Source organism: Mycteria americana, chromosome 1 (genome assembly GCF_035582795.1).
Source record: "Mycteria americana isolate JAX WOST 10 ecotype Jacksonville Zoo and Gardens chromosome 1, USCA_MyAme_1.0, whole genome shotgun sequence".
In the NCBI taxonomy this organism is placed as follows: Eukaryota; Metazoa; Chordata; class Aves; order Ciconiiformes; family Ciconiidae; genus Mycteria; species Mycteria americana.
The window spans coordinates 33,560,311-33,577,757 of record NC_134365.1 but is presented as its reverse complement, the minus strand read 5'-3'; the positions used below and the strand labels follow the sequence as shown (position 1 = coordinate 33,577,757).

The following is a 17,447-nucleotide window of genomic DNA, read 5'->3' as shown; positions in this document are numbered from 1 at the left end:
GGACACAGCAGTCGAACGTACGTTAAAGAATTTTGCCGACAATACTAAACTAGGAGGAGCTGTGGACTCCCTCGAGGGTAGAGAGGCCTTGCAGAGAGATCTGGATAGACTAGAGAGCTGGGCAATCACCAACCAGATAGAAATGTAACGAGAGCAAGTGCTGGATTCTCCACCTGGGATGGGGTAATCCTGGTTATACGTACAGGCTGGAGAGCAGCCCCGTGGAAAGAGATCTGGGGGTTTGGGTTGATGGCAAGTTGAACATGAGTCAACAATGTGCCCTGGCAGCCAAAAGGGCCAACCATGTCCGGGGGTGCATCAAGAACAGCAGAGCTGGCCGATCGAGGGAGGCGATTGTCCCACTCGACACTGCACTGGTGCACCCCCAACCTCAAGTACTCTGTGCAGTTTTGGGTGCCTCAATATAAGAAGGACATCAAACTATTGGAGTGTGTCCAGAGAAGGGTGACCAACATGGTGAAAGGTCTCAAGGGCAAAACTTACAAGGAGCGGCTGAGGTCACTTGGTTTGTTCAGCCTGGAGAAAAGAATCCTGAGGGGTGACCTCATCGCAGTCAACTTCCTCAAGGGGGGCAGTGGAGAGGGAGATGCTGATCTCCTCTCTGGTGACCAGTGATAGGACACGAGGAAATGGAATGAAGCTGTATCAGGGGAAGCTCAGATTGGACATGAGGAAAAGGTTTTCACCGAGACGCTGGTCAGTCACTGGAACAGGCTCCCCAGGGAAGCAGTCATGGCACCAAGCCTGTCAGAGTTCAAGGAATGTCTGGACAACGCTCTTAGTCATATGATTTAGTTTTAGGTAGTCCTGAGAGGAGCAGGGAGTTGGACTCGATGATCCTTATGGGTCCCGTCCAACTTGAGATATTCTATGATTCTATGACTGTAAGCTTAGGTCTTACTTTACAGAAAAACACTTGAAAAATCAGATACTTTTATCATAGTAAATTTAATCAGGCTTCTAACAAAGGAGACTCCTAACAAATTGTACAGTAATAATGGACATTTTTAATCAAAAATATATTAAGCATGATTTTAGTGGTTTTTTCATTAGCATTTCTAACCCAAAGCAGAAACTCTGATGTAACACCCCGAAGGCTCTCGGTCCCGTAGGCAAGTAGCGAAGCGCTGTAGTTATGCTTCTGCCTCAGAGAAGACTTTGCCTGTGGTTTCATGACTGATCTTGATAAGCCAGGTTGTTGCCAGAAGGGGCTGGTCAGGTCTAGCTACTGTGCCACAACAGCTTGCCTCTCTTCCCCTCTCTCCCTCCCCAAATTAGTATCCTGTAGGATCCGTGAGCTGATTCCTACTCACTGTGCAGCCCACACAGTCCCAGGTGCCAACAAGGTAAGTTGCAGGTCATCTCCTTTGAGCAATGCGAACTCTTACAAACCAACAAAAGCCAACTGCAAAACCACACCCTACTGACATTAAAACTAATCAGGCAGCTCAGGAATCTGATGTGATACATATTTAATATACCATATCAAGATTTGCATGTGTAAGATGCTGCGATACATACAGTACCTTGTACATGCAAAATCATTGCTATTTCATTTACTTTTCTGCAAACCATTCTGATGAAATCCAAGAAGCTGTCTTGGTAAGGGGGCTGAATTCAATTACTTTTTCATTTTAAAATACTGTGCACTTTGGAAATGGTGAGCTTTAGTCGTTAGTCCTTTTACAGAGTTTCACGTGTTTTTATATGCAAATGTATACAAAATAATTGTGCTTATACTTACCTCTTTGCGATTATGACTCAAGTTATTCCTTCCCTAAAATGTTCATAAAAACCAGTACCTTGTTAAATGTGAAGCTGTACACAATGCAACGGTCAGGATACCACCAATGAGTTCTAAATATTTTTCATCTCTGAAAAGTAATCATGTAGCACTGGCAGCCTCTTGACTCTCCTCAACCACTGTTCCCCAACTACAAGTTGCTCTATCAGGTCAAAAGTGGCTCCAGACATTACGCAAAATCACCTAGGTTTGAAATGATGATGAATTTGGGGCCTCAGGGTTCACCTTCACATTACATCTAATCCAAAGCAACTTGGAGTTAGTAAAGAGACGGTCCTGCTCGCTTGTCGTGCCTCACCTTGCCACCCCAAATCCCTGTGCCTTCTTGATGTTGGAAGTAAAGATTACACACCCTCCTAATTGTTAAAACTAATGCACAAACCACAAAAAGTGGTGAGAAGGTGTAAGGGGAGAGGGGGAGAGAGTAGGAGAAGGGACCCTTCCCTGCTCAGTGGCTGCCTGCAGTTACACTCTGTAAGGTGTAGTGAAAAACATAAAAGGAAACGTTTAGTTGCAAATATTGACAAAAAATGGAGTTCATCCTACATAATACTGCTTACTAGTAATGACTCACAATATGGAAAACACCAAAATTTAAAAGGCCTTCGCAGAACCTGCAATTAGAGCAAAAATACAGCACTTCTTATATCAAGTAGAGTTGCTCTCGCAGTCAGAGACTAGAGATAACTCCTAGTGTAATTTTACAGAATGAATCTGAAGTTTAAAATTAAACTATAATAAATAATTTAAATCATAGTTGTGAACAATTTTGCAAATCTTCCCTTCCTATAGTATGTATGAAAACAAGACATATTTCTGCATAAGTTGAGGAATGAAGAGCTGCTTCTTGTTATTTTAATAAAAAATACAGTGTTTGAAGTTACACTTATAAACATCAGAACATAAGTGTACATCCATCAGACTGAACATTTTTTCCTAGGTAATTGTGTAAAGGTTTCAAAAATAGTTTGTCACTTTACAGCATTTTTTAAAAGAACATCCTTTCAAAGGAATATATGTCAACAAGTACAGGTAGGAAGAATGCAATTGTGGAGACCACAGTGAACAAGATATAGCCACCTGAGCTACTATGAAGGAGTGCAGGCCTTGGGTTCAAATCTCCAACAAGATCTCCTTTTCCCCCACAAAAAGCAGATTTATGTATTATGGCATACACAATGCAGAGGATCTAAAAGCATATTTTTGTCCTTAGTATGAGCCCTCTTTGAAGGATTCTGATAGATCTTGATTGGCAGCGTCGTACTGAGCAATGAAATGTTTGAGTTCTTCAATGCATCGCTCACCTATTTCATGCAAATTCTGCCTCAGGGCAAACTGAATGGACTTCTCTAATGATGGATCTTTATCAATTAGCATCTTCACTACCATGCCAAAGGTTTCACAGTCTTGTCTGTAGACCTAGAAACAACACATTTTAGAAAACGATTAAGTGCAAGACTCTACATTAGCACACCAGCAGCCCTCACTGAGTTAGGTGCTACTGCAGATCCAAACCAAACTAAGAATATTGGATTTAATGCGAATTTCAGCTGTAAGACGCATTTGCCTTTTCCTCTTTTCTGACCTGCGCTAATATAAACCTAACTATTTGAGAACTATCTAGATACAAGAAATAAGTCTTATTGGAAGAAATGCCTTAAAAAGAGAGATTAAATTCCTCTTGCAGCAATATTTAATAAATAATGGCAAAGTGCAAATGCTAAACCAGATTTTCATTGCAAATATATGTAAAATTAATTTAACTGTGGCATGTCTAGCAATCTCAATCTTTATACAAAGCAACAATAACTTAGTTTGTAACCTTTCCTAATACTTTAAATACAAGTTACATTTAAATAATTTCACCAAATTATGTTTGTTTGTTGGATATCTGTTTCTTATAGAAGTCCTTGGCAAATATGACTTTAATCAGTTTAACTGCATTGGTGATTCAACCACTAAGGATAAGAGAAATCTTGGCAGCAGTTTACATGAACCCATCTGATCTTGTAGTGCAGGCAATGAAGAGTTTGCAAGTCAGTTATGTACTGCCGTTGAGGAGAACTAACTTCTTGTTAGCACTGCAACTGTTTTTCAGACAAACATCTGACTATGCTCTTAGGCAGTTTTCAAAGCGAGACAGTGGCCTTTCAAAAAAAATTTTTTTTTTCCCCCCCAAATTCCAGCTAAGGTTATTAATCTAAACACCCCCCAAAAAAGGAACTTGTCAAATTCTTCCAGCTGCCAGATGCAGTTCATTTTCACACCTCTTTGGCCAATTTCCATTTAGAAAATACACTGGCTTGTTGAATGAAGATAAGTCAGTTTTATATCTCTGTACATTTTTTAGGAGAAAGAAAAGCTAAAATGTTGATATTCCTCAAAGTATGATTATCTTTTACTATTGTGTGCTTGTGTTAGAACTTGTTTTTTACAGAGATGTGTGACCCTTTCCTCCCACGTTTATCTATACCATGGACACAAACGATACAATTGTATATAAGCACTTCCCCATTAGTAAAAAAGAAAGAAAAAAAAAACAAACAAAAAATCCCCCACAACCAAACACCACCACACTGTTTTATTCATAAGGACCAGTCCAAGGGCAGCTCAAGCATATTCATGTCAGAGGAGCAGGAAAAAAGAATACATTCTGCACACAAATTAAACTATTCTCAGAAACACAATGATTTAACATGATACCTTTAATACAGACAGCTCTCAAATGTTTGATAGTATATTCTATAATAATTGTTTAAAACAAGACCCACTTTTCAAACACTGGTTAGCAAAGAAAAGAAAATCTTTTGGAAGAAACTCATTTTCAATAGAGATTAAGAGTCAAAAAGAAGAGCGCAGCCCAAAACAAACGAGAGCTAAACATCTGAAGTGTGGAAACAGTGTGCACATGGCATTTTTCTGAGAGAGAGTTTGTTTCCTGCTTTGTATGTTTAGTTCTTTGGTAGTAAAATCAGCAAGAAACACAGACTCTCAGAATTCATGTTCCACAGCAAGTGACACACGGTACTTGCTAAAAGAACTTCAAACAGAGCAAATTTGGGTTTCTTTTTTTTCTGACTCTTTCCAAGGAAAAAGCTCAGGAAGAATTGTTGTATGTGATTAGCCATATGACAGACAGATGGTATTTCACTTTGGATAACTCATGCCTTTCAAGTACTTGCAGTATGCTTGCTAGCACCTTCACAGAATGATTTCTGAAAGGTTTTTTTCTCCCCAGAGCCATTATGTTTTGGGGGAAATAGTTCAAAACTTTTTTTTTTCCTTATTGCATGTCTATTTGTCCTATTTTATCACCTTTGAAGTGGTCAGACCAAGGATGTGTGAATGATCTTCCACAGGTAAACGAAGCTCGTAACTGTCAGTCTTCAGAGGACGCTGTGCAACACCGGCACGGGTGAAACCCTGACGCTAACAGAGAACACAGACACATCGCCCCATCTTCTGCACAGGAAAGCACCCAAAGCTACAACTGAAGGAAATGCTCTACTTTTAATTGGTCTTCAAATTAATGGCAAATAGTGCTACCTGCTATTTGTCTCACACACCACAAAGAGCTAACCCAGATGTAATTCTCTGACCCTTAGCATATAAATATTAGCTCAGTCTAAGCACATTTTTCTTCAAAACTTTCACAAAAAAAGACTTGGAGGAGAATCAAGAGAGCCATCGGTGCCGCTGCATCTGGAGCCAGAAGTCACTTTGCTGTCACAACAATCTGGAAACTAAACGTCTTCATACACGAGAAGAAACGTTTTCAATACTTTCTGACAAAAGACTTTTAAAAAAAATAGAATTGACCTAAAATAGGGGAAGAGGGCGAAGGTGGGGCAGGAAGGCAGTTCTAACAACAGAAAACAAAGGAAACAGCTCAGCTCCTCTAATAACAATTGAGCAATTTTCCCTCCACAAACTTTCTACCCCAGCTGCTAATTCTGGTCCTCCTGGTGCAATCTGCCGCCTCCTCAATTGTGCTGATAAACCTATTTGTATAGCTGTGACATAAATTGCATCACTGAGATGATCCCTTTTTAAATTACTTCCCCTCCAATTAAGGTGATTCAGTGATTCAATTCTAAAACCAGATGCATCGGCACAACTGAAAGAACTGTAAGCCACAGTCGTGAAGTGGACATAACTTCATATACCTGAAGCCAGTGCACAACTAACAACCCTCAGAGCAAAGTTACTATGCTTTGCTGAAGGGAGTAGAGACTATTGATTACAAGAATATCAATTACCGCTTAATCAACTATTTGAAAAAATTGTGAAAGCACTCAAAGCTCTTGAAAAAGAGGACGGTGGTGTGGCCTATTAAAATCCATCTTCTCCACTGAAGAGAAGGAGGCTATTTCTGGAAAATAAGCTAAGAATGGGATGCTTAAGGAAGAAAGAAAACTGCAGAAAAGGCTCCAAACAAGCAAAAAAGCTCTCTGTTGGAGAAAAATACTGGAAGAACTTGTGACCCAACAAGGTTTGAAAATATCCCTATCTTTAAAATTCCAGCTGATACTGATTTTGAGTTCAGACCACGGAAAGCTCATCTGTAAACATCTGGAACTAAAACTTGAAAATGATTCCATGTGTGGGGAAAGAAGAAATAACATTTTTATATTGAAAAACAAGAACGGGAACGATACTAAAGACATGATTATTCTGTCTGATATATACATCAAGTAATCCTGAAAACAGCTAAAGCCATAGGGTGATCATTTACCAAAGCCATAGCATACTTTTATTCTCTGACCTAAGCTACAGCACCAGCATAATGGAAAGAATGTCTAACACTTCGGTAAGCAGATGAAGGAGAAGCAGAAACAGCTGTTGTATTCCCAAATATATAAATATATTTATATTTATATTTATTTTATATACACACACAAATACATATATATAGTCTTGATTTTCCTACAAATGAGAAGTATATAAGCTGAATTCAGGTTCTCTTTGAAAAGTTTTCCAAAATCAGCACATCTGGCATCTGTGAGGTCAGAGGATCACAAATATGCCTGCTTTTATATTTGTCTCATGGTATTTTAGCTCTTTTTATTCTTACATGATAATAGCATAGAAGCTCTGGCTGAGATCAACTCTTCACTGTGCTAGTCTCTGTATAAACACTTAGGCTTTGTCTAGACACAAATTTGAAGGTGTGACGCACCTGCAACATGTTAGTGAAGACTCCTCATATGTTTGAGAAAACTAACCCAAAATTTGCGGTTAGAACTGTTTAAATATAGCTAAGAGACATTACCTTCCAGATCTAGCTAGAGCAATGGAGATGTTAGTCCCCCAGGTTGGAGGTGATCAAGCCCTAGAACTCACCAGGTAGACTGAAACTTTTGAGAACTTCCTAATCTGCATCTGTGCAAGTTTTCACAGTTAACCTCAAAGTGCCATCAACAGTGAATTAAATTACAATGTATGACACCGACATGGAAGTGATGAAGGACGCCGCACATTCTCTTCTTCCAGCTCAGCTTTGGGACATTAATCTCTGGTGGGGAAGAAGAGGGGCAGAAGTAAGCAGATGAGGACTGCTCATTTCCTAGACTGCTATATCCCTCCTGCGATGATCATCTAAAAATGGTCTTGGCTTAAAGCAAAGAAAACATATTGAATGGCTCAGCTGATGGATGGAAAACACTGTCACCAAAACTTGGATGTACATCTGAACTCTGGGTGTGGATGAAATTATACCTAGCTAGGGAATACCTTGATGACATATGTACTACTCACTGACAAACTACGCATCATTTCCTTTCCGTGCCTTGCACAGCCCCATGTTCTCCAAAATTATTCTGGAGCTGCCTGTGTATTTTACGCAACAGAGCTGTTGGACAACATAAACAGTAATGAGAACAAAAACTACAACTTAAGATATCCTCCCCTGCAAGTGACTACAGTCTGCAGAAGAATCACAAACTTTGTAGTCTTGCAGTCTTGGTCTCAAAGTCTTGCATACCTGGCCAAAAAGCAGCTTGATTTCAACAGCAAGAGTAGACACAATATTCAAAGGGGATGAGGCCAGGAAAATGAGAGATGTTAAAATGGAGATATTCGCAACCCTTATTTCAACCCATGCACCAAGTTTCCTCAGCTTAGCTCTACAGTCTGTGCAAAGAAAAGCTATTTAACTGCTCAAGGTGATTTAGAACCGCTAAAACTACAGCTTCTGCTCTAAGCAGCCTTTGAAGAAGAAGGAAACAAGAGAAAAGTTCCCTGATAATTGGAAAGACCCTCAGGAAGACTGGTTCCACCAGGCTACAAGTTAGCCTCTGTATCTCCCATGTCCACAGCTAGTAGAAAGTACAACTGGGTAGCAAATGGGACATGCAAATTTCTCCTCTCTGTCTCAGAAAGGACTGAACTGAATCTTCACTTCTCATTTCTGGGAGAATTGTTCTAATCAATGTGTTTTATTTTATATCAAGGTAGACAACATTAATTATCTTCTCCAGCTATGGTTTTGAATGAATATGACTATGGCACTTTTTTTGAATGTTCTTGGCTTTACGCACATGTAAAAGCCTCTTAAATAGGAATCAAGAGACTTGGGCATGCAAAGCTCGAGCAGCTTTACGCAAGAGATGGGCAAATTCATTTCAATGCAGAAGGTGGTACTTCTGCTCACAAACACAAGCAGGACCACCAAGCATGAGGACTACATGCATTAAGTAGATGTGATGATTTAGCAAGTGAAATTGATGCCCGTGATTTACTCTGTAGTTTCCAATCCCTTGCTCTTTTTCATCACAATCTTTCCTGCCTTTTTGAGTATTCTTATCATTCCATACATTTATGGACTCATCTAACACTCCCTCACCTCCACCAGCATTCCTTCTTCACAGCAACACGACGCAACTCTAGGCTCTGAGCAGCTCTGCACCCTATGTATACAGCCCACCGTCAGTGCTTGTGAGTCAGTGCCCACAGATGCCTGTTCTCAGCTCCTCATCCAGAAGGCCAAAGACCCTCAAGGCTCAGTTCACACGGGGGAAGGAGTTAGGGTTGTGGCTCAGAAACCACGTTAAACAGCCTGCAACCCTTAGATACTAACTCAGCCTTGAGAAGATCCAACATGCCCAGCAATCACAATCTTGTATCTGTGATTCATGCGAGTATTCATTTAATACATTATCTTTCAGAAGACAGAAACTTTTCAGTTACTAAGGGCACATTTCCCACAAGTATCAAATACCGCATGCAAGGAGGAAAGAAGCAACATGCTCACTGGTAGTTGTTTGCTTTCTGACAAAGGTAGAGCTTGAACTTGCAGAGCACAAGTACAGCACAAGTTTGAAAGCCGTACCACATCCCCTCCAGACACCCCATTAATGAAAGAGCAAACTGCCTGAAATCTCTCTTGCTTCAATGACGCCCCAGGGCTCCTCTACACCAGACACAGGTAACAGCTTTTGTTCCCCCAGCTAAACCACGACAGCTAGGTTGGTATAGCCCTCTGGTGGTATAAGCCAGCTTCTCATTTCCCCTCCTCAGCAGACCTAAAATAAGTCTGACAAAGCACTCTTCTGTTAACGCAGCCACATCTATGCGAGGTTTTCTGGCATGGGTAGACAGACTATGGAGTATAATTTTTCACGCACTGCTAACGAAGAGCTATGCTAAAAGATTTTGTAATGTAGACCTAGCTCTAAGCTGATTGCATATGCAGTAAGATTTTGCATTGTAATTGTAAACTCTAGCGAACTGGGAAACTACTATACATTGAATGACTTCAGTACTGCTGGTATCAAAAGTATTTTCCTTGCCAAAGACATCTTTTAAAAGGAATTATTACCTCTCCCCAAATCACTACTTTTTAATTTATTTACATACTATCTTGGATTTTTCTCAACCATGCAAATTAGACTTTATTAACCTACCCAAAATTTGCGCTCCTCAAGTACAATAAGCTAATCCTCTACTGAAAGAGTACAGAGAAATTTTCATTACAGCAGCAGCAATGTAATTGTACTGTTATGTTTATGAGCACAATATATAAATTTATAGCTCCACAGTGCAAAGAATGCTCAGAACTGTCATTAAACCACTTGCAGACAATTCCCCATGATCAAGACATTTAAAATTGGTTTTCAACCAAGATGATCTATTTTTCATGGTTACAAAAAGCTAAATTAACATACAAAAAACTTAATACTTGGTTACAATAGTGATATACAATTTTTAATTATAAAATATCAACAAGTCTATTCTATTCCTTTCTTTAAAATGCATGAACAATTTTGCCTTGAATTTATGTAATAATTTCTGCACCCATTAATCAATGTGTTTATAGACCAATTAGATATTCATTGAAATGCAAATTGGTGGAAACAAGTTATTTAATCTACTATGTAATAATGAACAATTTCATGGTAATTTGCTACTTACTGAAGATGTGCAAAATATTAAAGTTATTTGCACTTAAATGCAATTCTGCCTCCCTTTCCACTGAAAGTTTCAAGCGCCTGGTTTAACAGATTTAACCAGTTTTCAGAATGTAAGCCCACCATTTTTGGCATCTAAATACCTGACTGAAAGGTCTGCTGGAAGTCCCTCATGTGGAATAGATGCTGATACAGCCGTCATTTTAAAAGAAGTGTGTATTCCGATTTGAACTCTGCTTTGCCCTCAAGGACCGGGACTGGCAATGCGGGGGGGCGGTGTGCGAGCACAGTGCAGCAGGGACGGGCGTTGGGAGCCGTCGCGCCTGGGAGGAGGCCCCTGGGAGAGGCAGCTGAGGCCACCCGGCTCTGAACCCCCCAGGAACCGGTCGCTGCTCCCCACATGGGGCCACGGTGTTTCTGTTCAGCTGGTCTACAGTATCTTGCTTCTAGGAGACAGCATCTCCTGCCTGCGTTTTTATAGAATCACAGAATCATTTAGGTTGGAAAAGGCCTTCAAGATCATCAAGTCCAACCATAAACCTAGCACTGCCAAGTCCATCACTAAACCATGTCCCTAAGCACCACACCTACACATCTTTTAAATACCTCCAGGGATGGTGACTCAATCACTTCCCTGGGCAGCCTGTTCCAATGCTTGACAACCCTTTCGGTGAACAAGTTTTTCCTAATATCCAATCTAAACCTCCCCTGGCACAACCTGAGGCCATTTCCTCTCATCCTATCGCTAGTTACTTGGGAGAAGAGACCGACCCCCACCTCTCTACAACCTCCTTTCAGGTAGTGGTAGAAAGCGATAAGGTCTCCCCTCAGCCTCCTTTTCTCCAGGCTAAACAATCCCAGTTCCCTCAGCCGCTCCTCATAAGACTTCTGCTCCAGACCCTTCACCAGCTTCGTTGCCCTTCTCTGGACACGCCCCAGCACCTCAATGTCTCTCTTGTAGTGGGGGGTCCAAAACTGAACACAGTATTCGAGGTGCGGCCTCACCAGTGCCAAGTACAGGGGGATAGTCACTTCCCTAGTCCTGCTGGCCACACTATTTCTGATACAAGCCAGGATGCTTGACTTGCCAGGAAGCCTTCTTGGCCACCTGGGCACACCGCTGGCTCATACTCAGCTGGCTGTTGACCAACACCCCCAGGTCCTTCTCTGCCAGGCAGCTTTCCAGCCCCTCTTCCCCAAGCCTGTAGCATTGCATGGGGTTGTTGTGGCCCAAGTGCAGGACCTTGCACTTAGCCTTGTTGAACCCCATACAACTGGCCTCAGCCCATCGACCCAGCCTGGCAAAGTCCCTCTGTAGAGCCTTCCTACCCTCAAGCAGATCAACACTCCCGCACAACTTGGTGTCATCTGCAAACTTACTGAGGGTGCACTCAATCCCCTCGTCCAGATCATTGATAAAGATATTATTTATTCCTTTGATTAAACTAATCTGAAAGAGGAAGATGCCATGGCATATCAATGCCACTGCAAGGCTTCCCACTTCATTTTAAAGTAGAATTCTAGTATGAAAAGAGATGAAAAGTGCTCTGTAAAATTGGGGGGTGGGTGTCTATGTCTACAGTAACAAACTCTGCTGAATTTACACGTACATTTTAAGGCTGAAAATGCTGAAGAGTTGGCTTAGGTCCTGAGACACAACTCTGGTCTTTTCCATGCTGTGTAATACACTGGGAGAAAACATGCAGGCCAAATTATTTACTTGCATGAAACCATTATCTCCAGTTTAAGCACAAGACATCATCTGGATACTCCTTTGCTTCTTATCATGCCCCTGGTGACACCTCTGCAATTACAGTGAAGTCATGGGGTTTGCACAGGGTGGAGTCCATTGCAGCTCAGGGGAAGCCTATGACTGGCTCGGGTGTGCAATGACTGCAGGAGCGCCCGAACAAAGCCACGCTGCCTTGTCTTCGGCACGTCAGCCTCATCTTCCTATGACTTCTGTTGTGCAGGGCTCTGCCCCTCAGCAATAATACTTCTAATCATCATCTCTGTAGAGAAGCACCATCCCTCCTCAACTCCTTTCTTCTTCCCTTCGCCATCCAAACAAAAAATTACACGTTTTTGTGCATTTACTCAATGCTTATAAAGCAATCTAAAGATTGAACATACAGTGTTTGTATGACACTGTTGAGCAGAGACAAAAAAAAAAAAAAGCAATTAAAAAGACAACTCCTCAACAATTGTCGTAAGTGTTTACAGCTCCAGTTACACGAGAAGGACAAATGTGTAGAACAAGGCTACATAGTTCTGAACAATCATAGCAAAAGCCAACCAAGTTGGTACTATTTAGAAAACTGTTCATATGAACTATTGAACTGTCTCAGCTCTCTTTTAAGTCAAAATGAACGGGGAAACCATCACATACAAAGCCTCCAGCAAAGTGCAAGATAAACCTTAAACTGCTATGACTTGTACTGCCTGGCAATTAAATTAATATCTGGAAAGTTCAGCAACAGAGTTTTCATTTATGAAAATTTACATCTTCTAAATAGTTCCCCATTGCTTTAAAATTACTACAAACAAGTTTTCAATAAGAAGCTAGAAGTTTACTTTAAATATATTGCTAGGAAATCCATATATTTACTTTAATAATTTTTAATACTACAGTGGAGGACTTTAAGCAAATGTTTAAATGAACAAGAATTGATACACAACAAAAATGTACATGATTATACACTTCATTTAATGTTACATTTTGGCAAGAGCAAGTGCATTATTACTTCTTCAAGAAATGTCTTGCTCAGTCAAGCAGAAGTAGCTCCCATGTGGCAGAGTGAGGACTATTATGTTACATGGTTTCACTGGAGATAATTCTTTACTAAACCAATCAGCCCACATAATAACAGCATTCTAACACCAACTACAGGCCCTTGGAGACCAGTTTGTGTGTGGCCTAGATTTCATAGGCTTCTTTACAACAGATGTGTTGGATGAGGGTAGTGTTACTTCAATATATTAACTTGTGTGTTCCTTAGGTAAAACAGCAGTATTAGTTTAAGTTCTACCTCTTACATATTCTTCTTACAGAAAGTGTGCCTTCTGCAAGCAGATGATAAATCTGAATTCAAATAATCCATAGCAATTACAATTCATCAGTTTCTAAACCTCACTAGAAGTACTGATAATCTCTTAAAGATATATCAATGACATCTTTTCAGCTCACATATAAGAATACCCAGCTATACGTTTAAGAATGCCCAGCTACAAACAACTGTGCAGCTCAGTCCAAAAATTGTCTGAAAGAGCAACAATTTATATATCTAGTAATTTCTCTTCATTCTGTAATGATCTTCAAGTCTAGAAACTGCATTTTCATAGGACCATAAATGAAAACAAAATCCTAAAAGCTCTCCTCTCTGACAGATGCTAAAAAAATCCCATTACTTGAAATGCACCAGTTCAGGATTAAACAGGAAATAATCAGCTTTATGCCAAAGGAAGGACCTCGCCCTGCAACTTTTTATTTATAAAATACTGAATTGATGGAAAGCAATTTCCTAAATCTGCTCCATAGTAAACTTATTGCTCCATCCAAAACAGGAAGGGTGAAGTTTATCTACAAAAGACTCTGTCTATGTTAATTCTCTTGTTAAAAATGCTTTAATAGCTTTCAGTAATGTCCACTGACCATAAAGGAAAGCGATATCCATTTAAGCTTCATCAGAATGGGCTATATATTAATGGCAACAATTATATGACAAACCAATCTTCCTTGTCATAAAAACACACACATATTTTTGTATGGAAAGTACAGTAGTTTAAAATTCACATATATGGACTGTGTTGCAGTCAAGATCAGCAATGATGCATTTGCTTTTACCAAAAAGTGACTTGTGGTGATTTAGTTTTCCCTCAACAAAAGTCTTCAGACTTTCAATTTCAACAGATATCCTCAGCTACAAATATTGTCAGATTCAACATTCTGCATTAAGAGGGCTCATTTTTGTTAATGGGCAAGACAGAATTTTATCCTGAGGTGTGGATCACCTGTATTTTCTTCAATGGCACAATGTAAATGAACAGCAAGAGAAGAAAACAAAAAAATAAATCTTTCTTTTCCAATTAAGAGCAACTCCCAGCAGATCAGCTGCATGATTAACTGGCAGCGGCATTGTTATTATAAACTCAAAGCTAGTGGATCGATGAGTTTAAGAACCAGCCCTTAAATGAGAAGACTTTCTCACCATCACTGTCTAAAGAGCAACTTCTTTTTTTTTTTTCTTCTTTAATGGTTAAAAAAAAATGCTAAAGCAGGTTTGGATATGTATGCCAAAGGCTAGGGTTTTTAATCACATGTGCAGCATAAAGAAAATACTACACAAAATAAGTAAACTACTATATGTAATGGACAACTTTTCAGAAAGGAAAAGCAACAGCTGCAAGAAGAAAAACAATTACTTAGATTACCAACATTTTATTACTTAGTTTATGTTAAACCTTAAGGTTTCTGAAAGTTTAGAATTACTTCACACATTATATTAGCCTCACAAATCAGTTTTATTAGTGCCTTAATAATGGATCAAATTTTTTTCCTGTCCAAGTCATGGTCCTGTCTCTACCCTCTAAATAGTCATTCTCATCATTACTTTAAGTACTTATTTCCAATATAAAATCAAATAAAGGAAAAAGTAAATTAAGGCCATGTTTTTGAAGACTTCTGTAAGCTTTCTCTAGCTTGTGGATGGATATCTTTTGCCATATGCAGCTGTGACGGCTGAAAAGACTATTCCCCCTTCCCAGCTGTCACCATTCCCATGCCAGAAATCAGCACCCTACTTGTTTGTGTGCGCCAGCAATATACAGGATTACTCCTGAAATTCATTTTTAGGCAAAATCAGCCTGATTAGGTCACATGCTAGCACATCAGTTGGGCTGCAGGGAGGAATCACCTATTCTGGGTGAGAGAGCAATGAGCAGCTGTAGATGACATTCAGAAAGGACGTTTATCTATAGCCTTACTAGTGTGTCCAGTCTCCTTGAGCTCATCCAGGACTACTCATAGAACTGCTACCTAACCTAGACAGACAAAGCACACATGATCTGTGCTGAAACGACCATATATCTTAGCATGCACCTGCAGTTGAATACAAAAATATATAAAGAAACTGAACATAAAGCTAGCATAATGGCTGGGGGAGGAGCAGGTCAGAAAAGCTGTATGATGAAGCCTCATTTCTCACTGCAAATATATTCATTCCTTCTGTATTTTTAGCATTCAACTCTCAAACTATCTCTCCTTCTGAATTTGTTCCCACAATTCTAGCTATTTCCACTTCAATTCAGAAGCAGAAATCCAATCCAAAAATTGGTAAAAATAGAAAGCATGTCTCTCCCCAAAGAGAAAGCCACAAGGAGTAGAGATTGTCTTTTATGGTTAGTAAATCGTATGTCTTAGGGCAGCGATTACCAATTGTGGTTCCAAGGGAACTTAGTAGGAGTTCTGCATTTACTCACTGGATACACCACTGACTGTATCCCACAGTACTTGGAATTAGTTATTTGATAAGTTTGGGTTACACCTTGTAAGTAATATTGAAGAATCACAGCAATTAGCTGGTTCAAAAAAGCTTGGGAATCACTGATTTTAAAATTGTGAACTATTTTTCCATGTGAAAAACAAGCCCATTTTGTATTTAAAAAGATCTTTTGAGACTAAGAACATTGGCTTTCTATTTCCTTATTACAAGCCTTTACTAATGAGATAGTTAAGCAATGCTGCAGCATTTCAGCACAAGAACTGTTACCTATCAAACTCATTAAAGGAATGTCTGCCCTGTTCAATCCAGTGTCACTGAACATTTTCCAGAAGTTGTCTGATGGGGTGAACTGACAGAGGACAGATTTGGAACGAGCTCGGCAAGATATGTGAATGCACTCATGACTTTTTGAAGTGCTTGCTTGTCTTCAGGTTCTGGCATCCAAGAAAAAGCTTTGATTCTTTTCGAGTCTGGCTTCGGTCAGCCCTTATAAGAAGTATTATGACCAACAGAAGAAAACTGGGATCATCAAATATTGTTTTGTGTTGGGTTTGGTTCTGGTAGTGGTTTTTGGTTTGGGGGTTTTTTGTTTTTTTTTTCCGGTGGGTTTTTTTTTTGTCGGGGGGGTGGGGGGTGGGGGTGGGGGTGTGTGTTTGTTTGTTGGTTTGGTTTTTTTGAGAGCTTTAGCTCTCTATTCCTCAGATAGCCTAGAGCAGCTTTCTGTGATCCCTGACATCTATAAATTGTGAAAAAGGCATGATGCAACAAATTCACCAAGTAAAAAAAATAAGTGATATTTCTAGTACTCAAGAGACAAAATTTGCACAACGATACTAGAGGTCTAGACTCAGTCCTCTTGGATTTACTTCATGAAATGTCTTATTTATTCTAAACATAAAACAGGGAGGTTTCTTATGGTATCAGTATTTGCTTACTAGTAAGGATGGTAAAGCATCATGTAAATTAACAAGTCAATAAAACAAAATTAAAGCTACAACAAATTAGCTGCTGCCCAGCAACTCAGTCAACCTCCTGCAGGTTAAAGATTTTTTGAGTACCACCAGCAGCATTATGAATTGTGGCCACTTCAGAGATGCAGCAAGTTCTGCCTCTAGCCAATGCTTCCATATGTAGAACTTCACTCTGGCAAATCACACAGACAACTAAAGGTACGGGGGGGTTGATTCTTCAGCTAAACACTTCATAAAATTTCAAATTATCCCCAACACCTTGATGATTTGAAGATATCCCCAAATAATTAGGAAATCTGTTAATACCTGCAAACGTACTTACTTTGCCATATTAATCTTATCTTTAGAGATACATAGGCTATTGTTTGAATAGTCTAAAATAATTCACTTTAGGGCAGACACCAAAACAAATAATTTCAAATCACACAGTTAAAATCTGGGGAAACAGTAAGCTAATAAGGAGGTAATACAAAAGAAGATCTAAACTAGATAATGAAAGTGGAAACCACAGAACCATATATGAAAGTATTTGTTGAATAAAATGTACTGTTACAATATAAATAAACTTTTTTATGCTCTATCTCTAAGCAGAATAATGGCCGTTGCTGATAAAGTCTGCTGATGCTGGATTGATACAGTGTGTTTTGGGTAAGAGCAGCATGGAAAGAGAGCAGTGAAGTCTCTTTTGATAAGCAGAACTAAAGAGTTTACTGCCTAAGATAAAAATAGGTTGCTAAAGTTC

The 17,447-nt window shown here is 39.6% G+C and overlaps 1 protein-coding gene across 5 annotated transcripts in view; it reads right to left on the bottom strand.

Moving 5' to 3' along the window:
* Nucleotides 1-1,476: 1,476 nt before the first annotated feature.
* The window catches only part of PPHLN1 (periphilin 1), a 73,966-nt gene continuing 57,995 nt past the window's right edge, over nt 1,477-17,447 (bottom strand). For all 5 annotated transcript variants that reach the window (XM_075494150.1, XM_075494172.1, XM_075494157.1 and 2 more), the window contains one exon: nt 1,477-3,244. In XM_075494150.1, the coding sequence (XP_075350265.1) occupies nt 3,035-3,244 (210 nt within the window). In that variant the 3' untranslated portion in view covers nt 1,477-3,034. The remainder of the gene's footprint in view (nt 3,245-17,447) is intronic.